Here is a 22664-nt window from a genome sequence, read left to right as displayed (position 1 = left end):
AGGATATTAAATACAGCCCCATAAAGACTGTAGGAAATTAAACAGTGTTGATCATGCTATTGCCATTACAGCATCCATCAAAATGTGTCAGATGTCCAGAATTACTAAAGCAAGTGTTTAGCTTCAAGTATTTCAGTTTCCTAGCAGTCTAATCCCACCCATCCCGAGCAACATCACATCATCCTCCAAAAATGCCTGGGTGAAAAGGAATGTTCTGTAGCTGGCTGGCTGTTTGGGCTGACCAGCTGGCTAACTGGGAGTCATTCTCAGGGAGTCGTGAACTTTTGTCCCGCCACTGCTCCCTCGCTGGCTGCACGAGAGGACTTGGGCGACACCAAACAGGAAGCGCTCAACAAGTGGAAGCTATGGATGTTTATCTCGCGCCATTCATCAAGCCCAAAAACCAGACAGAGAAGTTGGGACACAACCAATGAAACAAGGCTGTCCCGACTCGGAGTTGCATGTAGCCACTGGGGAACTGTCAATGTGCCGCCATGAGTTAGCTCTGGGCTGGATGGTACTCGAATGGGAGGGTCTCCAACACCCACTGGCTGGCTCTCTTCACCCTTTCTCACAGTCCTCAAGGAGCCTGGCTCAGAGTTGATACCCTTGTGCCAAGTGGTGACACTAAAACGGTCATATTTTAAAGAATTCAGTAGATTGCAGGAGCAGTAACCACAATAGCTGCTCTAAGAGACTGAACCTATCAAGATCAGGTTGCCCCGGACTACGCTTGACCTTAACCACTAAAATTGGTGAATGTGGTCCAAACCACTACTATCAAAACCAACTTTAGATCAACACAGAGAACAGAGAGAAAGTAAATCTATACTGTGGACGCTGGCCAAGTCATGCGGTTGAGTCTTTAGCAGGAAGAGGAATGGACCGTAGAAAATCTATACAATACACAGCTATTATAACAGCCTGCGTGGCTCCCTGTCAAACAATGAGACTGATTCAAAACTAAAGGGTCCAGGAAAGATATGAAATGTCAACCCTGAAGCTGTGACACAGTAAAAGAGAGCAAATGCAAACATCTGGTTGTTTTACAGCTGTACCACTGCATCCAGAGTGCAACAGCTACAGTACACAGGCTTGTATCTGTCGTGTGTGAAGGGATTTCTCTGCAGGTGACAAGTATCTTTGATAAATGAGCTTGTTGAAGAATCAGATATGAGCTGGTTTGTCGTGGTGTTGCTGTCTAGTACACCAAAATGTCTCACACATCTTACAGTGTTGCAATCCACTGAAGGAACAGGCTCCAAAGAGGAACATGCACTACACAACAGTGAAAGTGCAACAAAATAAAGCACTCACTTCACCAGAAGACTAACTTTCTGTCCTTAAGCTATGTCAGCTAGGGTCACAAGTTTTGAGAACATAGTGAAAGCATGAGATATCATCCTAAACAAGGTTTCTGTGTAGAATGGCTGGACTGACTGCATGCAATGAAAAGTGTGAACATTGAACTTGAAGTTCTGCATTAAGGACTACTGTATCTACAGCAGCTGCATGAAGAGGATCCATTCATCTTCCAGCTACATATCGGGACTACAGCAGACACCACAAGAGCCGTGTGATTGAGCAGCATGGGCTGCTTGTGTTTTCTCCTATGTTTCTGATGCTACTAGTGACTGAGACCCTGAGTAGTCTTTTCCCTTTTCAGAAACACACATGTAGCAAGCCTACCGTTCACCGTGATCCATGTGAATGAATGGACTATGGCAGTAGTCTCCTATTCATTAACGAGGCAAGGCAAAATGTTACAGGTTACCATGATGTAACTGTACGTTGTATAAGTATGTGTGTAGCCCGGTGTCTGTCCGTCTCACACAGAATGTCAACACAGTTACTGTGGGGAATACAGGCTAATAAAATACATGTATCTCGCGATGCAGTGGTGATATCAACGGCTGAAATCTGACCCTCAACTATAAAAACAAACCTACACTGTATCTATAGCAAGATTCCTATTGACCCCTTGAGTCTGCCATAAATTCAGCTTTACTGTTCCAATGGGTTCATGAGGGGAAGAAGTTGAGATGGTTTGGCTGAGAAAAAGAGACCAGAGACAGAAAACAGTGACAGAACTAAGTCGTCCAGCATGCCTGAAAGCACACTGGGAAGTGCATCCAGGTTCTAGCCCTGCTGGCTTAGTGACCCAGACTCAGATAATTAGCACGAAGATGGATAAATTACTCAGCCACAAAGCTGAACATGTCAACATGGTTGATATCATTGTTTACATACAACTTAATCCCAATCCGAAAGCTCACAACAGCTGACACGGCAGAAAACATGACACTAAATGGACAGATTTAAGTTAGGGATAAGCATCCCTGTTTGTTGCATGGCTGAGTGGTGAGTCACTTTGTGAAGCAGGCCAGCTCTCAGCGGAGGAAACAGCAGCACGAAGGGGGGAATACACTTCCATCCAGACTCTATCTCAGTGCAGATATTACCGCATGAAGTCTGAAGCTTTTTCCTGTCTCACCTCTGCTGACAGACACCTGAGGTTCTGCTGACTGGAGACATCCTGGGACGACTGTCAACGGCTGAGCTAGGGTCAGAGATCCTCAGCTGGAAAAGTTGGCAAGGATGAGCGGACTTTGTAAGAGCCTCACTATTGTCATGCATATTTTAGAACAAGAAGCGAGGCAGGGATGGACTGGAGAGCACAGAAGGCCTACAGTCACATTTTCCATTGATATCAAAGCCATATGGCTGGATTTCATGAAATAGTTGAGGCAGTACACTGCATTTGGCTGTGTTTAATAGAAGAAATGCACAATGATGTGGATGAACGGGCTGGATGTGAAAAGGTACAGTATATTATGATGAAAAGGATGAACAGTACGTGCAGATGTTCACTTCATATATATCCTTTCCAAAGTTCCCATGACTGCTGGCTATAAATTAGATCATTTCCTGCCATATCTTATATAATATGAAGTAATATACAGTGATAAAATTACACAGGACAGGAGGTGATCCTCATCTCATTTCAGCAGATTATCAGCACCCACCCGCCACCACTGCACTGCGCTGATTTTCTTTATGGATTGTCTTCAAAGCATCATATTTCCCACCCTTTTCCTGTTACAGATTCTTGCAACTATGCCAATATGTTACAAGATCCATGTAAATATGCGCAGTGATGAGATTTTCTGCTCTGCAGACCAGAACTGTTCATAACTAGCTAGTGAGAATCAGCAGACCTCGTAAAGAACAACAACATTACCCTGCTCCCCTGGAATGTCAACTTGGACAACATGAAACCAAAGGACACAGGCTCGGACACAGATAGATCCCTCACTATCGTCCACTTGTTGTTCGGCACAAGTTTGTTCCTCATTTATTTTTCCTTATTTCCATTATCATCATCTCCAGCACAAATATAGCTCTGTCTGACCTAAATGTTCAGATCCCGGTTGGCTGATGAAAGTGCTTTGTTTAATCACCCTCTTTTCTATTCAGTCGATGATAATTACAAACACAAATGGAGTAATCATCATTACACACAAGTGGTTAAAAAAAAACAGCAACGTGTGAATGCACACAGGAGCCATTTCATTATTCCAGCAGGCTTTGCACACCATTAATCCCACACAACAATGAAGTACACATCCATGGGCTCAGAGAAGACAATTACTGAGATAACCTGTTTACAAATAGAATATATTTAGTGACTCAATAAGCATAAATGTTATCAACTTATCAACAAGCAGCAATACTTATTGTGTTACTTACTGTACATTTTTTATGCTAGTTTAATGCTCCGGTTTATGTGAAATATTTTCTTGATCTTATTTTGTAGTAGCACAATGAACATATTTTCCTGGCAGAGAAAAACACTCCATATAAAAGACCTAACTTCTGTGATGTTGCAGTTTTACAGTGCTTTATTATTATACGGGGGCCACTTTGGATTAGAAACAAAAATTAAAATGTTTTACCCTCATTCTGACTTTGCGTGTTATAAACAGACACACACACACACACACACTGGTAGACACAAACCATGATCAGAGCTGCCTGACCACTTTCAGCACAAACTAACAAGAACAGGCAAATTAAAGCTGGCGCCGCTGATATGCACTTAGGATGTTCTTGCACGAATGACACAGCCAATACTTGTGTTTAAAAGCTGCTTCTTACGCTGAGGCTACACTCCAGTGTCATTACAACACTTTGCCAATATCATGGAAAATAAAGCAGGTCCAACATCACACGGGCCGAGCAAAACCACAGAGCAGTGTTGTATATGTGTGTGCGTATGAGCTTGTATGCGTGCTCTTGCATCATGCAAGTCCAGCAACATTATCCCACAATGTAAATAACTGGAGCTACTAGACTGTGTCCTGTAACTGGAGGAGCATCAGTGCTGCTGTGTGCATGCTTCTGCGGTGCTTGACTCATTTTGGTGCACAAGGCCCAGATGTCTGCTTTGGAAAATAAAACCTAAACAGATGAATATGGTAGAAGATGGCAAAACACATGTTGGTGCATCACGTTGGCCCTCTCCTGCTGTCGGTATTACTGCTGAAGTTTGAAAACAAGCTATCTGTAATAGGTTTGTATGTGTTTGTGGAAAACCAGAAGGACATTAGTGAAAAGATGTTTGATAAAGGGTGTCCTCTCTAGCTGAAAACAGAGTGTGAATCATATGAAGGGGTGCTAGAATGAGATGAGACTCTTACCTTCTGGTCCACTATAGAGCACACCAGGTCCTTGACAGAGGACAGCGACAGGTCATTGGCTTCCAGGTTCACTGTCTCTCTGGTCAATCCTATCTGCAGAAGGAAGGAGACCCCATGGAAGGAGCTGCGGGAGTTGGTGGGGCTGGGGACGCTGTGGCTGCCGTTGGACAGCCGGGTGTAGATCACTCCGGGCGACGGCGAGGATGGGTGGTGCGGATGGAGAGAGTGGAGGAAGGCTCGAGGTAAGGATGGGGGAGAGGAGGCAGACATTGGGTTTTTTCCAATGGCGACGTGAAACGCTGAATAGTGGAGGGTTTTCAGTGAAGGCTGGTAGAAAAAAGCACAGTTGGATCTCTGTGGATAGATTCTTGGGAGGGGGAATCTTTGATCCTCATCAGTCGCGGTGAGTCAGCACTGTGTGTTTCTTATCAAAGTGACATTGTTTTTCATAAATTAAGAGAGTTATAGCTGATCCGCCGCTCACGAGATGGGCAGGTGATGGAGTAAAAGTTTTTGAACGATCCGCAGACTTCTGCAGCAAAATCACTGCAACAAACTTCATATTCTGGAGTGGTGCTCCTTCTCCTTACTGAGGTCAGTAATCCACTCTGACCACAGGAAGCCTGTCACCACAAACATACACACACACACACACACACACACACAGACAAAGACACATGGTGCTATTTTTATAATGAAAAATATTCACCTATTCTGCATACAGTAGAGAAAGTAAAGGGCCGGCGCACATCATGAGGCTCTCGTTCTGTTGTGCTGTAAGGCGAAGTATGAATGAAGCCACTTTTCTTCCCATTTAGCTCAATTCATTTAAAAAAATAAATAAAGACATGCTTCAGCCTTCATCTGCCGTCTTAATTAACACCAACCACATCAACATATTTTGAAATGAAGACCACAACACATTCATTAATAGTTTAACTTGCTTGTTAAACTTCCTCTTTGTTATCTTTCACATGATTACTAGTGTTGTGTTGCTGTTGCCTTGCATTGTTTTGGTCCTTGTGCCTCTTAAGAGTTATCTTTGAGCTAGATCATACTGCCTTTATGTAAATGGGAAGTGCTAAAGAAGTCACCACTTAACATTTGTGTACACTATCATTAGTTTTAACTTTACTATCGACTCTTATTTTGACTTTTAGTAAACTTATCACAACAACAGGCCCTTTGTGTTCGTGCGCAAAACACTGAAACAACAGCCTAAAAGACGCGTAAAAGTTGATAAAGCGTATCATTTGTGTGTTTACAAGAATTCAACCTCCACAAACATCTGGATCCAAGGCTTCTGAACATCTGCACCCCTCCCACTTTCGATTGGCTTGCTGGCAGAACACGACCCGAAGTCGAGAATGCCAGCAAAACAAGTTATACAAGAGCTGAAATATACACATCCAGGAGACACTTTGGTGTAGTTGAGCTTATATCCAACCACGTAAAGCGAGTTTTAAAAAAACCACCCTAAACGTCGCCGTAAACGCTTCTGAAATCATACTTTACCTTCACAGTCAGCGAAGGGCGCTTTTCTTTCCATTGTGAGTGGACTGAAGAAACTTTTTAACTCCATCAACTGAGGGAAGCGGACTCTCAAGTTTATATATCTGCACTTCTTTTTTTTTTTGTGGAAGTCGCACAGCAAAGCGCAGCGCAGCGGTCGGAGACTACACACAACAAATACCGACAGAAGTTTTACGCACAGGCGCGCTGAGACAAACCGAGCCGTCCATTTATTTTCTCTTATCTTTTATTCCAGATTGTAAATTCATGCGCATCTTATTATCCTTCCAGCTGTGACTACTCCCCCCGCTTGACGAGGAGAAGGGGGGAAGAAAAGAAAAAAAGAGCCAGCGACCGTCGCTGGGGTTTGGAGTCTTTTTATTATCTCCGCATAACTGACTTTCCATGTGTGGGGAGGAAAACTTGAACTACAGTCGCTGTGAAGCAATGGCGCCTCCGATGGAGCTCGAACCAATGCGCATGTGCCTTTCTTTTCCGTTATTTCAACTTGGTCATGCCAAGAAAAAAAAAAAAAACTTTATTCTACACGAGTTTGTAATACACTGGTTTCCAAAGAGGGGTCCAGGAATCCTCAAGAGGGGACTTAATGGGTTCTTAAAGCAAAATGAAGAGTGGGTTTATTTCACTTTTCTTTAATAAATAAACGAATAAAGAAGAATTTTGAGTTTTCTGATCAGAGCTTTCAGTCTTTCCGGTGTTGTCTCTGAGCTTATAAACAGCTCAAAGGTAAAATAGGGCCATGTGTGTATGTTTAAGGACCCTGACACTGAAAGTGTGGACTCAGATATTAGATATGAGGAAGCTTTCTGTTCAATTAACTGAACTTCTATGCATCGACACGAAAAACAGGAAGAGGGACTTGATTTTGCAAGGATGCGTACGGGTTATCTGACTGCCAGCTCATGTTTTTGCTGAACTGATACACAGTAGATTACACAACGCATTTTTAGGAAGAGCCCCATTGTTACACTCACTGCGTGTGAGATTTGGCAATTAAGACATGGCATTAAAAGGGTATTTACCTGAAAGCACAATGTTCTGTAGAAAGAAAACAGTATGGATGACAAATGAAATGCAGAGTTTATTAACAAAAAAGTATTTATAATCAATTAATATTGTGGAAATGTGGCATCTATTCTATTTGCCCAGGCCATGAGGCCTCCGCAGATGTCTTTCACTGTGATGACGTCCACTTCTGATCCACTCATCTTCTCCAGAACCTGCACGGCCTTCTGAGAGTCGTTACCCAGCTTACAGATTATGTACACTGGAGAAAGCAGGAGAGAGGAAAAAACACTCAGAGACTTCCTGAAATGACTAATTTACTTCAAAACACTGAACCGTAGCTACTTTCTATGATAAAAGAACGTAGAGAAACACTGTAGGGGACAAAACGCTGCACACACGTGAGACGAGGTGAATGGTTGAGATCCCAAAGAGATGCAGATAAGAACAATATCATAAAAAAGAAGTCCACAAGGCTAAATTTAGCTCATTGATAAATAAAGTTCAACACAGTGAATATCCAAAATAACATTTTGAATATTAATTTCTCTGAAGCAGGCCAGCTGCTCAGGTTGATCGTACTTGTTTTGGAAAAGGGGTCACCTAGCAACCCCATTACAACCTGCTACTAGCTGTCCAAAATAAGCCTCCGGCCCGGCAGTATGAGAATACACAGTGGACTGTGAATATGCACGAGTGGCTCTACGTGCCTGTTTATTTCAAACAACATGTACGGGCCCCTAAATGGTGTTTTGACATGTTACCTGGAGGCCGGCAGTCACCTGCCATCTGCTGTTTCAACTGGCTGATTCTTTCCTGAAGTAATCGAATGTGTTCACTCTTCCTAGCCTCTAAACTCGAGAGGGGAATGTCTGGCAGCAATATTAAGGAGGAAAACCACACAGAAACAGGATGAACAAGGACAGACACTTCAGAATAGGACAAAGTGAGATTTCCATCACTCAAAGGATACTGAGAGAGAAAGGTAAGTGGCAGATGTCCACCTCCACAAGAGGGCGCACGTCCAACAGGAGATGGGGCTCTGCATGGTCAATTACAGCTTTATAATCCTGGAATTACATTAAAACACTTATTAATGCACAAATACCAAGAACATTATTATTATAGAGAGGTGTGGCTTCATCTTTTGGAAAAGACTGATTTATATCTGTGGTTAAAAGAGGGATCCAAAATTACTCACAGCAAATGTTAAAAGGTTGCTTGGATTTGTGGATTAATACGAACATTTGAACTACTTTTCCTTAAATCACAGGAAACAAAACTGTTTCTAACTGGAGCCCCCTTTTGCACAATCTCAATTACAGCCCAATCAATCATGATCCCCATCTCTGCACTTAATGACTCAGCGGGTTTGAAAAGCACCAATTCTGCAGAAACATAAACAGATGCAATCCACTGCCACTGCCCTCGCTGCCAAATAGAACATATTATTCTTTCCCATAGAAAATCTACAGGCTCATGTTTAGTCATTTCCCATTTGGGGTTGGGTCAGTGCTGAGATGTAATCAGTTTATGAATGCAAACGAAAACTGAGAAAATTGCGTGTAATCATACAATAAACGGCACTAAATACAGGGAGTCACGAAATGGCCGACTGTTCTTTGGTACATGTTCCCTACCTGGACTGTGATCCTCTGATCTCTGGAAAGGAGGTTGAGTTTGCGGCACTGAAACACACGGCAAATCAAGCAATGAGAGATTTTCTTCTATGATTAGAGAATAATCATGTGTTGTATTAACTGGCAGAGTCCAGTTGATATGGGGAAACCTTTTCTATCATTTCAAAAAGCAACATTCCTGTGAGTATGTGCATAACCCTCATGACCAACCTTATCTGTGGCAGCAGCCCCACAGAAAGCCTCGTAGTCCACCAGTTGGGTTATACTGGGGTTTTCTCCGCACACTACACAGTCGGCCTGCTTGGGCCGCAATTTGATGGACCTGAATCTGGCATCTTGAGCGTCAAACATCACCAGCTGCTGGCCACAGGAAGCTGCCACACCCCGGTCAAGGAAAAGGCCACTTTTTTGAAAAGCACCACTGCCGCTTGAGTTGGAGAAGCAGATGACATGACTTCCATTTGTGTGTAAACATCATAGCAACGCTCAACCGTTTTGGTTGAAAACAGTGAAATACTTCCCGGGCTGATGCATAACAGGCCAGGTGTTAGCACGGGTATTACAACGCAAGACCAAAGGCAGGATAGGACAAGTCTATTCTCTGATTTAAGTCTCAATATTAGCATGAGAACACTGTAACCACAACACACTTCGGAAGAGTTCTCATAGGAATCGCAAATGAAGAGTCAGCAGAGTGCAGAGGATGCAGACTAAATATTTCTGCCTGTTTTTACTTTATTTTATCAGTCAGGCACAAAACAGCCTTCTAATCCCTAACTCTGCTACAATGAAAACCCTTTCAGCAGTTATTTCTTGACTCATCCAGATGACTAAGCAGAAAACTACTTATGTAAAGCAACAAAATGACCAAAGAAGGTACTGTATGTATGTTATGTGGGAGTAAAAAGGATACAGCCTTGTCCTGAGGCAATCTTGAGGACTTCCAAAGCTTGAAAGCAGCCCATTATCCCTGGAACTTAGAGAGAAGTGGAATATTATACCAATAACTCTTAATTAAACAGATTGTGCTGTGTATTAATGGTTTCTGGGCACATAAAGAAACAAGACTCACCCACTCCTAAAACCCCTCCATCAGAACAGTTGGTCACTGTCTCTGGGGGTGGAGGTTTTGGGTACAGACATCTGTAGCAGGGGCCTCCACGATAGTTATACACTGTCAACTACACACACGGTACAAGATAAAGTACAAGCTGATGGATTCTTGTCAAACTGACGTAAGATTTCCATCTTACCTGCCCATCCACTCTCAGGGCACTTGCTGACACCAGAGGCTTGCCACTGAGCACACAGGCGTCATTCACCAGATAACGAGTGGGGACATTGTCTGAACAGTCAGCCACAATGTCATATATGAGGTCAGTGAAGTCAAGGTGTCATCACAGACACAGTTCATATCACTGGTAAGTCGCATGTTTGAATTTCTCAACTGAGTATATAAACGATCATAGGCCTGAATGACATTATGCAGCTGTAAAGATAGATTCATGACTTTAGAAGAATTGGCCAGTGGCAGGTCTGTGTAACAGATGTAGGTTGAGAGCTTTGCAGCAGGATACTGTTGAATGAGTTGCAAGGCATTTTCCGGCGAGAGCTGCAGGTGGTAGGGAACGCACTCAACTGTTGAGTTCAGCCTGCAGACATAAAATCACATCACATAAATATCAATTAAGTTTTGGTCCTCATAACAAAAAAAATTGTATTTCTATGAACTGACATCTAAAACAAGTATCAGGGCCATATTGGTGGTTTGTTCAAACAAATCACAAAACAGTAACATGTGAGTGTTGAATACGACATGAGACCTTAGTCACATGCCTGGCCCTACTCTTCTCTCTCCTTCCCTGCTATCACAAAGAGCACAAAAAACTAATCTTAAACACACATTATCACTTAAGGCTTTTGCATTAGAAGCTTTATAATGCATGTGGTAAAGAATTAAGAATAAAAGCAAGAGGGTGGTGGTGTGTGTGTGTGTGTGTGTGTGTGACACGCAATCAAAAACACTTTTGCTAGCCAGAGAAATGGCTCCCCCGTGTGGTCATGGTCGTACAACGTGTATTCTAACCACAGTAGGCCCACTGTGAGGGAGAAAGGCACCAAAAACAGCTGTCTCTAAAATAACATGTTTACACAATATTTGCAGACTGGGGAGAAATACACAACCAAATATAACCTGTGGTGAGACTGGAAAGCGCCAGCGTGCATTATACAGCAACCAAAGGGTCACAAAAAAATGTGGAAATACAACAATTAAATAAAAGAACAAAGAAATTTAGAACATTTATTAATAATATCAAAATATTACTTTTTTTCCCAGGTATGTTTGTGTCGGAACATATTTATTAAATATCCTCAAACCTTTGTGCCACTAATTGGTATTGGTATTAAGGTGCTTTTGACCTCTATGTACTGTATTGGCTTCATCCACTGTATATAGGTGCCAGTCTGTACCTGTTAACTGCATTGGCAGCAGACAGAGCCTTGGCCATGCCCTGGTTCTCTTCCCCATGAAGCACTTGTCTGTGCAGGTTACTGAGCTCCACCTCGTCATAGTCCAGCAGGCCCAGACGTCCTACACAGACAAACAAGTTAGTCAGAAAGGCTTCTGTATAAATGTCAAAGCTTAATACGGATAACCATGGAGATTAAACTCCACACCCAGGGTAAACATTTAACAAAGTGTACCTTTGACTTTTTATCTATAGTTCTTGTTCATTGCTTTTCTCAGATTTTGTATCTGCTAACCACCAAACACATTCAGTGACTTTGGCCCTGATCAGTATGCTTATGTTGGCTAAGGAAACTTCATCTGAGGCAACAGGTAGTATAATTCTGACCGCAAAAGAAAAGCATTTTCACAAAATAAGTGCGTCTTAAATTAAAAGTTGTGAACATACTCCTGTGTCTTTAAGTTTCCCAGCGTACCTGCTTTTATTTACAGACAGCACTAAAAAAGTAGTGGGATATATTTCTTTTGGAAATGTAAAGGAATAATTATGTTTGCATTCTGGGAGGTGAGCCAGAGTCCTAATTTTAAATGCTGCCTAAAGGAAAAGACAAAAACTCAACAATTACTCACAGTACACTCACTTCCAGGATGGTAGAAGGGTTAATGATTTGATTTGTTTGGTGAGGTCACATCATTAATCAATTAGATCACCTACCGATGCCCGCTGCTGCAAGATACTGTGCCAGTGGGCAGCCTAGTCCTCCACAACCCACAATCAGCACTGAAGTCTTGGATAAGTTTAGCTGACCTGTGGACAATCAAGATTCACTCTGATGTGTTCAGTCACACCATAAATCTCACTTGACAAAACAGTTACTGCACTGTATATATCCGAATAACACCATCCGCCGCCGTTCGTACCTTGTACACCCAGCTCGGGCAGTAAGAGCTGTCTGCTGTACCGCATGATGTCCTCATTGCTGAGGGCTGCTTTGGCTTTCAGGGGGGTTAGTGGTGTCACTTTGTCATGCAGCTCCACTGAGTTATGGCTCTGAGGGAAGAATTATTACAGAAGAAACATGTTGAAGCCGGAGCTCGACAGTCTACCTCTATCATATAAATGGGCTACATTTATTTACATACGACTACACGTGTCTGACATAATACAGTGAGATATTTAAGTGGTTAAGTTTTTTTTTTTATCAACTGAGACTTATTTTGGGGGAGAAAAAATATTTTTTCTTATGTTTCTCAAGATGGCAGACTTAAATAAAAAGCACCTGAACTTATTTAGACAGCACCACAGTCTACAGCAGTGGTTCTTAACCTGGGTTCGATCGAACCCTAGGGGTTTGGTGAGTCGGTCTCAGGGGTTCGGTGGAGCCTCCGCCCTGGAATTTTTTATACCATTTGTTACAACATATCTTTGTGAGCAATCGTTTTCGAGGATGCTGGACATAAAAACTAAGAAAAGGAACAGACTTTGCTGTGAACTATATCTGAACTGGTCTCTCAAAGGCAACAGCAGAAGTCACACTGAGGTAAGTTGTTGTGAGTTCATGCACTGTGTTGGTTTTGTTATTTGAACAAGGTGATGTTAATGCACGGTTCATTTTGTGCACCAGTAAAAAAAATCATATTTTATTTTTTACTAAAGAAGGGTTCGGTGAATGAGCATATGAAACTGGTGGGGTTCGGTACCTCCAACAAGGTTAAGAACCACTGGTCTACAGTCTGTATCTAAACATACAAACAAATACTGAATATGTTCAGTGACACAATCTCACAGTGTACCTGAATATATTGAATCTTTCCTCGGCTGCACATCATCTTCAGGACAACTCAGTAGTTCACTAGCTACAGAGTGTCCAGGTTTGATTTAAGACAGGAGTCCTGTCACTGCATGTCCAACATGACAATAACAAATACATGAGCGATATTTGCTCATGTTAGGCGGATCATACTAGGCTATAAGGATGCGATGGTGACATATATTTATATATATTTATAAAAACACTTTTACAGGGTCAATTTGCCTTCAAATCTGGACAAAGGACACAGTTTAACTTCAGCATCTCGTAAGTTTCTCACCTTTTCCAGCTGTGCCAGTTTCTCCTTCAGAGCAGCTATCTCTTCTCTCTTTTCCTGCAGCTGTGCCTTCAAGCTGCAGACCTCCTGAGCCATGGCTGACGCTACAACAACACACGAAGCTACTGAATGATTTATTATATTTATATATATTATATTTAAAAAAAAGGATTTAGCTTTCTGTAAATTAGAGAACATGTTGACATGGAGCACACGGCACACGTTTCCGGGTTCACCACGTGACAATGACACCATGGTAGGGGCGAGCGAAGCGTCTTACTTCACAAAATATAATAATCTTTATTTTTTTTTTTTATGAATAATTTGGTGTAAGATGGTATAATAATCATAAATAATATATAAGGGAAAATATAAATATAATATTAAAAATATTTTTTTTTTAATAATTCTATAATACATAATTCTAAATTTACTCTCAAAAATAAGATAGAAAAAAGCTATTGAAGCTTCAAAAAGAAAGCAAAGTGTTCCTATATAAGTACTACTATAAGTATATATTTTAGTTGAATGTAAATCTCCCATTTAAACGCTGACGAGTACTAGGGAGGCATATTGAATGACATTTAATGATGACTTGTGACCCCCACACTGTGGGTATGCTGTAAATATGTCGATATGTTGTTAAGCAATGAGCCATTATCAATTAACACCCATGTGGTCCATGAGACGCACACACACACACACACACACACACACACACACACACACACATAGCAGTATAGTGACGCGCTGTGGTCTACAGAGCCTTGGGTCCTCCCTCCTGCTTTTCACATGATCTGTAAGCTTCCACAGAAGAGAGACAGGAATGTGGAGAGAAGCGTCAACAACGATGGCTGCGCGTCTTTTTTACACGGTGGCTATCTGGGTGACATTCATCCACTGCACTAAAGGAATTCCCTGGACACAAGAAAAGGTAAATAAATGAATCCACAATTCGCCGGACAGTAATACTTACATATTTAGACATTCAGAAAACCGTCTCTAGAAGTGCCATAAAAATAAAAAAAACTTGCCGCATGCAGTGCTTTTACAATTGTATTGCTTACTTTTAAAAACACTTGAAAGTAATATGTTTAAACATTTGCTTGGAATTTAATTTAATTGTTCATATTGTGTTTCTATGTATGCATGTGTTTGATTGGAGATTAACAGTGCTTAGACTATAAGAAATGGAAAGTTCCCAAATTCACTTTGAATCTACATAAAATATGTTTATATTTATCCATGATATCTCAACAACCCCATGCCTTGTGTTGTGTAATTCTCCTGTGATGCACCTGGGTATGCCTGGCCATTCATGCTCCTCATTTGTGGTCTTCTTCTCCTCTCCTCTTTGCCTAGTTGCTATGGCAGCACAGCCATCGTCATTGATCCTCCAATTGCAGGTCTTGGTATTTATAGACCTTAAGTGGACCCCCTTTTAACCCTCTCTGAGCCCAGTGAGCCCCAGCTCTTTGGATGACTATGTTCAGCCCATGTGACCACATAATTATACTTTTTTGCGCTGTACGCCGTACTGTAATTACAAGACTGATGTCTGAGTCTACATCGTGGTATAGTCAGTATATGGGTAAAACTCAACCTGTGAACAGGTTTTGTAAGTGAATGTTTATGCTTCAGTTGTAAAGAACAAACTTAAGGAATGTGCCCTCCCCTATTGTGAGACAGGCAAGTGAAACTAAATTAGAAGGGAGAACAAATGTGAAAATGTTCAGTCTAAAGACTTACACTACATTTCAAGTAAATGTTACAAACATTTGCTGGTTCCAGCTTCTCGGATGCAATGATTTGATGTTTTATGTCACAGTGAAATAAATATCTTTAGGTTGTGGACTGCTATCTGAAGACATCACTTTGAGCTTTAGGTATATGTGATGTGATTTCTCACTATTTTCTGTCAACATGCTTCTAATTGTGATGTTATCAGAGTGGTGTAAAACATACAGTACAAACAGGCTTTGACTCTCACCATCGGCTCTTACCCTCCTGCTCTGTCCTTTTCGGGTTCATGTTGTTACCAAGACAACCATACTTCTCAGCAGGTGAACTTTGAGACCAAATGAAAACGATCAGAGGATCAATATGTTTTTTTAACCCATGCCTAATCGACCTTTACAACTCGAAAGCTGAATCCAAATCCATATTGTGCTTCTTGGAATTGCACAAACATGTGATCTGCTCTTTTGCAATCATGTCTACTTCCTAGAACACGAGAGAGTAGAATAGCACATTGACAAGCACCCTTCACTCTTTATCCTCCACTTCACACTTTATTCAATAGATCCCTGCTTTTCTAAAGCAGCCCTTGTGTCCATTTGAAGCCATTCAATCAATGTCTGTACACACTGTTAGCGCTAAGTAGCTCTTGTGTGTCTTTCATCTAAAACACATTTGATGCAATCTTGCCACAAGATTAAATTGCTGCTTTTTTATAGAATATTGTTTTAGATGTTTAGGTGATCTCAAAATTCCCTGTTAAGGTGTGTTTTCTCTTCAGATCTCCATAGCAACCTTCATTGTCAGATTTAGTGAGTGGTTTCCAGTAACACAGGAGAGTGTTGTGACACTTTTCCCAGCTCTTACTAAGTAGTCGATCTGAAGCTGGCACGGACTGACAATAGGAGTATATTGCTTCATGATATTCTGTGTTCCATAATCTGTGATTAACTAGGCTACAGCCCTGATGTTTAATAGCCATGTGATTGGTTTATAGTCTTTCAGAAACCAATTAATCACCCTTTTTGTTTGTTTCCTCTTCAGCTGCATCACCAAGCCCTGACTCTAACACAAGAGGAGATCAATACTGCCCTGTCTCACACTGACCTGGCACAGATGTGGCTGAGGGACCTGAGGCCACTGCTGGTTACCAGGTATCCCGGCTCTGCAGGTAGCCAGGCAGTGCAACAGGTGAGTTTATTTGCAGGAACATAAACACTACAGACAAACATGTAACTTCCCCATGACACACATCTATTCTGTTACTTTTACCTCATGGAAAACATGGTGCGGTGATAAGGTGAGGTATATGCCTAAGCAGTAATCGTCGCGTGTGTGTGTTCACAGCATATCAAAACAACCCTTGGTTCCCTTGGAGCAGGCTGGGAGGTGACAGAGGATAGGTTTGTGTCACAAACACCCTATGGCACCCTGCCCTTCACCAACTTAATTGCCACTCTCAACCCATCAGCCAAACGCCGTCTGGTCCTGGCCTGTCACTATGACTCCAAGTACTATCCACCACAATGGCACGGGATGGAGTTCCAGGGCGCCACTGATTCTGCTGTTCCCTGTGCTATGATGTTGGAGCTGGCACGAGCCCTGGATGAAGAACTCAAAGCTCAGAAGGTGGTGACCTATACCATGTGACTTAAAGCTACAACATACAATGCGTCATTAGTTTTTGTGGTTGAGGCCAGCGCTGACAAATTATGGTCATGAATCACAGGCGAGTCATACAACAGCACGAGGGGCAGAAAGTTCTAGGGTCAAACATGTTTTAGACAAAACCAGTTTCAGGAACTGGGTGAACATCACTTTAGATTTTCCTTATGTCACTGAAACTTGAGAAACAATGGCACGACAAGCTGAGTAACAAATGTTGAAATGTTGAAGTGGATTACAGATTAGTTTGGTTTCGGTACTTTCCAATTTTGTTACGCGTCTGTGACATATGGAAGACATAAAAAAGGAGAAGCAAGTCCTAATACAGCTGGACATTGTAGTTTCTAGGAGTAAGTAGTGCATTTATTCAGGACTATTTTCACCTGGAAATGAATATACATGCCTGGTGGATTGGCCTTAAAATAAACTACAGTGCCCATGTTAATAGTAATGAAGAATTGATATGTTTTTTTTAAGGCTTGGACAGTAGGTCTATGCCATAGATAAATATATTAAATCAGACTTCAGTCACACAGAAATACAAATTTGCCATCAATAATATTTAATTTCTCCACAAACAAATGATCCTTAAAGAAATCACTTTGTATTCATGCAGCTTACTCATCTGCCCTTTTCCTGTTTCACAGCTGTGCTCAGACTTCTGTCTGTTGGGTGGACTGTGACACAGCCTATGACAGGGAGGGATCAGCCTAGGGACATGTTTATCAGACTCAGCTGTCTGTCACAAAGGTCCCTGGGGGAATAGGAATCACATTGAATACAAATACATTAGCTGCCATGTAGATGGACAGATAATCAGTATTATAGCTGATAAATAACTTTTACTTATTACTACTGTGTTGAGTGTTGCAAAATTAAAAATGAATATTTCACATAAAAGCAACCTCAGAAAACGTCAGGCAGTTTGTGTCACTGTGATCCCAGAATCACTAGGGGGCAGCAAAACTCTACGGATGCAAACTGATGTAACACATGATTTATCTTCTTTTTATCCCCCATGTAGAGCTCCAATCCCAACCTGACCCTGCAGCTGATCTTCTTCGATGGAGAGGAGGCTCTTTTCCGCTGGACCGCCACAGACTCCCTCTATGGCTCCCGCCACCTGGCCCAAAAGATGGCGACCACTCCACACCCCGTTGGAGCCACAGGCACCAATCAACTGCACGGCATAGTACGTTACACTGCTACTCACCCTTCTCTGTCCAAAACAACCTGAGATTAGTATGATCACTTAATCATACTCAAGATCATCCCATCAATTTCAGTACCATCATGCAGCCCACACAGGCACCTTAGCAAAGCAGGTCTTTCATTTGTTGAAGAAATCTCACAGCCACCTATTTTATCATCTGGGAGGCTTGGGTGTCTTGATATCAAACATCATTTATTATACACTCTATAATAACACGATGCCACATCAGTTTTTGTTTGTTTCTGTATCCTAGCTGTGGAGAGATAAGGCAGCTGTTTATTGACAAATGTAGACATTCCTGTGTGGAGATAAAGCAGATGATATCTTTAAAAAAAGCTTGTGTAGCGTGGAGCATTGATGTCAGTGAGCTACCACCACACCACACTCAAAGCAAGGGCTCTGAGGTGTGATTATTATGGAAACAAGCTTCTTGTGAGCAAGTCTTATCTTGAGGATGTGTAGAGAGTTTCTCATGAAACGGCTCCCTCCCCTGTCCTGTTTATTCTCCTCCAGGATCTGTTTGTGTTGTTGGACCTGATCGGAGCACCCAGTCCATACTTTGGCAACCAGTTCGCCAACACAATGCACTGGCTCTCCAGACTACAGGACATTGGTGAGTAATCTTGTGTTTTATCATTATTATAAAGTAGGTTTGTGTGCTTTGGTAAAGGTGTGCCACAAACAACATGAGTAACGTTAATAACTCAATACATTAGTTATATTCCAGACATCATCATACAAAGGCAACTGACATGGCAACTGGGCTAACAGTCAGTTCACAAATCTGTGAACTATACTATATTAATATTCTTCTATATATATCTATATTCTTCCTCTTCTCACTCACTTTCGGTGAGTCAGTGGGGCTTTGTTTGAAAGAAGGTGTCACATGTATTTTGGTGCACCAACTGCAATTTGCCATTTGAATCGGATTTAGAAAATGTCAGTAAAAACGTATTAAACCTTAGCCAAAGACCAAAGAACAGTCCTAACTAGGCAAATCAACCTTAGCCAAAGACCAAAGAACAGTCCTAACTAGGCAAATCAGCTCATTGTTGTTTTTGTTTTCCAAACTGAACTAACAGATGCACTGTTTGACTCTATGTCCTCCCTCTTATATCCTCAGAAAAGCGCTTACACTCCATGAACCAGCTTGTGGATCATCCTAACAGCGTGCAATATTTCTGGCCAGAGCGAACTGTAAGCCGCATAGAAGATGATCATATACCATTCCTAAACAGAGGTAAACACACCAAATAACACAACTACAGCTAATATGATTACATATTGGACTGCAGTATGTCCTGTGAACTGGTAGTTGGAGACGTGCCCATTCACCTCCTGCACTTGAGCAACGTAGTGAACCTCTAATTGCTCCCAGGGTGCTACATGGCTACATCTCTCCATATTTGTATGTCGATGAGCTGTTTGTCTGTGTCTATATTTTGGGCCTAAATGGGTTTAGTGATCCCCATCAAGGGATCACTAAAGTTAACCCTCTACATCTCTCTTCTTATTCTTCTTTGTCAGGTGTACGTGTCCTTCACCTTATCCCGTCCCCTTTCCCGTCCGTGTGGCACACATTTGATGACAACGAGCAGAACCTGGATCGCTCCGCCATTCAGAACCTCAATAAGATCCTACAAGTTTTTGTTCTGGAGTACCTCAACGCCAGACCCACCATCCCCTCAACCCCACAGTATGCCCCGTGAAAACACCAGCATCACTTAACAACTTTTTTTTCTTTTTTAATGTCACTGTAGTAAAGACCTTCAGCTGTTTTTTTAACGACTGAAAGAATATACTGTATTTAATACTGTTTAAAGGTTAGGACCTGACTCAGATCAGATGGGCGACAGCTGCAGAAAACATTTTACATATGATGTATAGACATGCTTTATGTCATCTACATATCCAGTACTTCTTTTTTTTAAACTTTGGAGTCATTCTCTAAACATATTTTCTATGTGTATGTAGCATGTATTTTCTTCCCAAGAAAATATATTCATAAGAGAGCTCAAAACTCTGAAGCTTCATCTTCTTTTCAAGTTCTAAACTTTCAGCCACAAAATCTCCTGTGTGTTTTTTTTTTTACAACACTGCTCTCTTTATATCAGCCCAAACCCCTCTTTTACACTGTGAGGAGGCAATGCTAATGTCTAGGATGTGGAGCCTCAAAGAGGAAGAAAAAGAGAAATGCAGAGGTAAAAAGATAAAAATAACTCGGATGTTATTATACACTTTATTTAAAAAAATTCCCTGGCAATATCGTTGACAATTTCATTATGAGTTGCTTTGGGGGACAGCTGCAGCCTGAAAACACCTTCTTATAGTAATGTAATGACATCCAGAATCCCTGATCTGTTATGTAGCGTGATAAATATATACAATATGGCCACCCGCATGATGCTACCAAAACATATGGGGAAGAGTATGTAGCAACACACGTGAGACAGTGTCAAACTGTGCATTTCAGCAACACGTTACATTTCCTCCCAGTAAATCTGTTCAGTGTTATAGAGCAAACACGTCAGTGTCAGGAAGTGGTTTTATTTATGTTAAAAACCTCTTTAGCCCTTCATATCCTGTCATCTTAGATAGTGAAGTGAACTTCCTGTGCTGATGTTTCATGTGCCTGCCTTTGTTTATATGACATTATTAGCCAGGTTTTAAATATAGATCCCAGAATAATATACAATCCAATACAAGCCTGGACTTCTGTGTTATGAGGCTGAAATAAATGTTGATACAGAGTACAAGCCAGGCTGCACAGAGTTTGTTTATCTTTACAAGTCTTTGTTTCATTGTGGTTTAAGAAGTCGGTGTTGCTCTGATGATTGATCATTTTGATTATCTAGTGTTAACTTTCTCTGTCATTTGAAAACAGAAAGAGTACTTGACATCGTTCTTCCAGTTTTCTATCTGGTTCTCAGGTCTTTCACTCTCTTAACTTTAAAGCTTGGGCCTTCTCCTCCTCCATCCATCCCTCCACCTCGCCTTCACAACAATCCCATGATTGACTTAATCCTATCGCAGAGGACCTCCCCTGAATTCCACACCACCCAAATCCCCTTCAATCCAACCCACTCCCATGAGAACCGAACATGGCTCTTTACCTCCCATTGGCTTCAGTCAGAAATGTTTGTGATGCCTGGCAACAATGTGTACCATTATACTGCACAGCCTATATCTTGTCTCTGAAAGGGAGATTAAACATGCTTTAAGGGCCATTAGTCAAGTAAGACTGCTGTGTGATGTACAGTTTCCTCCCTAACTCCAGAGAGTTGTGAAATCTGGGTGTTAGGTCGTAAAACGTAAGTTATCTGCAGTTCTTTAGAGAGTTTTTTTTTTCGTCCTGTACCGTGCTAATATTGTGCTCATTCTTAATTTTGTTCTTGTTTCTGGAAGCTTGACATTTTACCTCAGGCATTCTACCTGTCAGTCATCACCAAAATTACTCGGTTGGGATATAAAATAGAAGAAAATATATTTAATTAACTTTAATCTAAGGAGAACGGTCTCATTCAAAACTCTTGAATGACAAGCAACCAGCATGTTGGAACAAGGAAAAAGAGGAGAGGCAGAACAAATTGTTGTATTGCACTGTAGTGGGGCTTCCAGTAATTTTTAGCCTGACAGCAAACTGATGCATGCCCAGGTTTAATAACAGTTGACGTTTAATCTGCAGCTGATTACAGTGCAGAGAGATCAACAGTTTCCAGCTGTACTGTAATAAAGTGATGGAAAGGGCCTTTCCCATGCTCTCTCCCAAGGTGTGTTTCAGATTGTTGGAAAACAATGAGCCTGGAAAGGTCACTTAATGTCAGAATCCATATTAGTAAAAACAGACTTGAAACTGCAGTGCATGCTGGTGTTGCAAAAATAATGAAATAGCTATTCATTAAAAACAAAATGTGCTTTATTATCTGTTTCTGCTTTGAGTTCATTGTGTAGTTGCTTGCTCTTGACCCACAATAAACCTGTACAGTATCTCTTACCAGTCATCGCCATATTAGCCAAGAGCATGGAAATAAGATGATGCTGAGTTGAATGTATCAATTCTTTATGGTCATATCAACACATATTTTCACTGTCAGAAGGAAATCAAACTCCAAAAGGTTTTTTTTTACTGACTTTCATTCATGTTAAAATACACAAAAATATTATTTTACCATGACAAAAGGGTCATATCCCTGTTTAGAAATTTAAGTTATTAAAATGAAAATCCAACAGGGTCTCTTGGGTGGCTGTGACTTAATTCTCTATCTGACCTGAGACAGCCGGCTGACTCCTTTATAAGATACAATCAAATTTTATTGTATTACTGATTTGGGGGTATCCTGAGAATATGAAGTATTATTGTAAGCATATGTGGGGAAGATTGTACGGCTTTGAAGCCTGCCACTACACAGCTTGCAAGTTACCAACAGAGAGCAGCAGTGAGTCATATTCAGTTTCGTGCTGCCTCTGAAGTTTTTCTTACATATTATATCTTGGTGACTGCAAATGTGATTGTACAGATTGATTTACTAGTTAATATTACAAGAATGGCTTAATAATCAATTCAGTAAAACATTATCAGTGACAACAACAAAGTGAGATGTTTTATACAC

General features: G+C 41.3%; 3 protein-coding genes across 4 annotated transcripts in view; 1 reads left to right on the top strand and 2 right to left on the bottom strand.

Annotated features, from left to right (window-relative positions):
- The window catches only part of prkd3 (protein kinase D3), a 37874-nt gene extending 31040 nt beyond the window's left edge, over window positions 1-6834 (bottom strand). Inside the window, exons 1-2 of one of the 2 annotated variants that reach the window (XM_019259896.2) lie at window positions 6216-6834; window positions 4701-5323 (exon numbers count right to left, since the gene is read on the bottom strand). In XM_019259896.2, coding sequence (XP_019115441.1) covers window positions 4701-4970 — 270 coding nt within the window. In that variant the 5' untranslated portion in view covers window positions 4971-5323; window positions 6216-6834. The remainder of the gene's footprint in view (window positions 1-4700; window positions 5324-6215) is intronic. The other variant, XM_019259890.2, reaches the window with a different exon arrangement.
- A 460-nt stretch (window positions 6835-7294) lies between these two features.
- Window positions 7295-15555, bottom strand: mocs3 (molybdenum cofactor synthesis 3). The gene is made up of 14 exons (XM_027274545.1): window positions 15440-15555; window positions 13440-13540; window positions 12270-12399; window positions 12064-12156; window positions 11351-11471; window positions 10456-10530; window positions 10132-10249; window positions 9951-10059; window positions 9792-9854; window positions 9089-9252; window positions 8879-8926; window positions 8212-8308; window positions 8003-8110; window positions 7295-7500 (listed from the first exon to the last, which is right to left on the bottom strand). Exons 1-14 carry the CDS (start codon window positions 15465-15467, stop codon window positions 7343-7345), a joined length of 1413 nt encoding a protein of 470 aa, XP_027130346.1. The 5' UTR covers window positions 15468-15555; the 3' UTR covers window positions 7295-7342.
- Window positions 14200-21973, top strand: qpct (glutaminyl-peptide cyclotransferase). The gene is made up of 7 exons (XM_019259695.2): window positions 14200-14370; window positions 16218-16364; window positions 16521-16802; window positions 17863-18030; window positions 18565-18664; window positions 19178-19294; window positions 19582-21973. Exons 1-7 carry the CDS (start codon window positions 14263-14265, stop codon window positions 19761-19763), a joined length of 1104 nt encoding a protein of 367 aa, XP_019115240.2. The 5' UTR covers window positions 14200-14262; the 3' UTR covers window positions 19764-21973.
- Window positions 21974-22664: the final 691 nt, after the last annotated feature.

This window comes from Larimichthys crocea, chromosome XXIV (assembly GCF_000972845.2).
Source record: "Larimichthys crocea isolate SSNF chromosome XXIV, L_crocea_2.0, whole genome shotgun sequence".
NCBI lineage: Eukaryota > Metazoa > Chordata > Actinopteri > Sciaenidae > Larimichthys > Larimichthys crocea.
Note: the sequence above shows the minus strand (reverse complement) of the source record. Positions and strands in the feature narration are given on the sequence as shown.

Bases quoted from the DNA above. Each gene is read 5' to 3' on its own strand.
- qpct (XM_019259695.2), top strand. From the start codon at position 14,263: ATGTGGAGAGAAGCGTCAACAACGATGGCTGCGCGTCTTTTTTACACG. The intron at 14,371-16,217 runs GTAAATAAATGA...TTTCCTCTTCAG, and splicing joins TTCCCTGGACACAAGAAAAG to CTGCATCACCAAGCCCTGAC. The intron at 18,031-18,564 runs GTACGTTACACT...ATTCTCCTCCAG, and splicing joins CCAATCAACTGCACGGCATA to GATCTGTTTGTGTTGTTGGA.
- mocs3 (XM_027274545.1), bottom strand. From the start codon at position 15,467: ATGAACCCGAAAAGGACAGAGCAGGAGG. The intron at 10,531-11,350 runs GTACAGACTGGC...TTATGTCTGCAG, and splicing joins GCTGCCAATGCAGTTAACAG to GCTGAACTCAACAGTTGAGT. The intron at 7,501-8,002 runs GTAACATGTCAA...TGCTTTCTCCAG, and splicing joins AGGTGACTGCCGGCCTCCAG to TGTACATAATCTGTAAGCTG.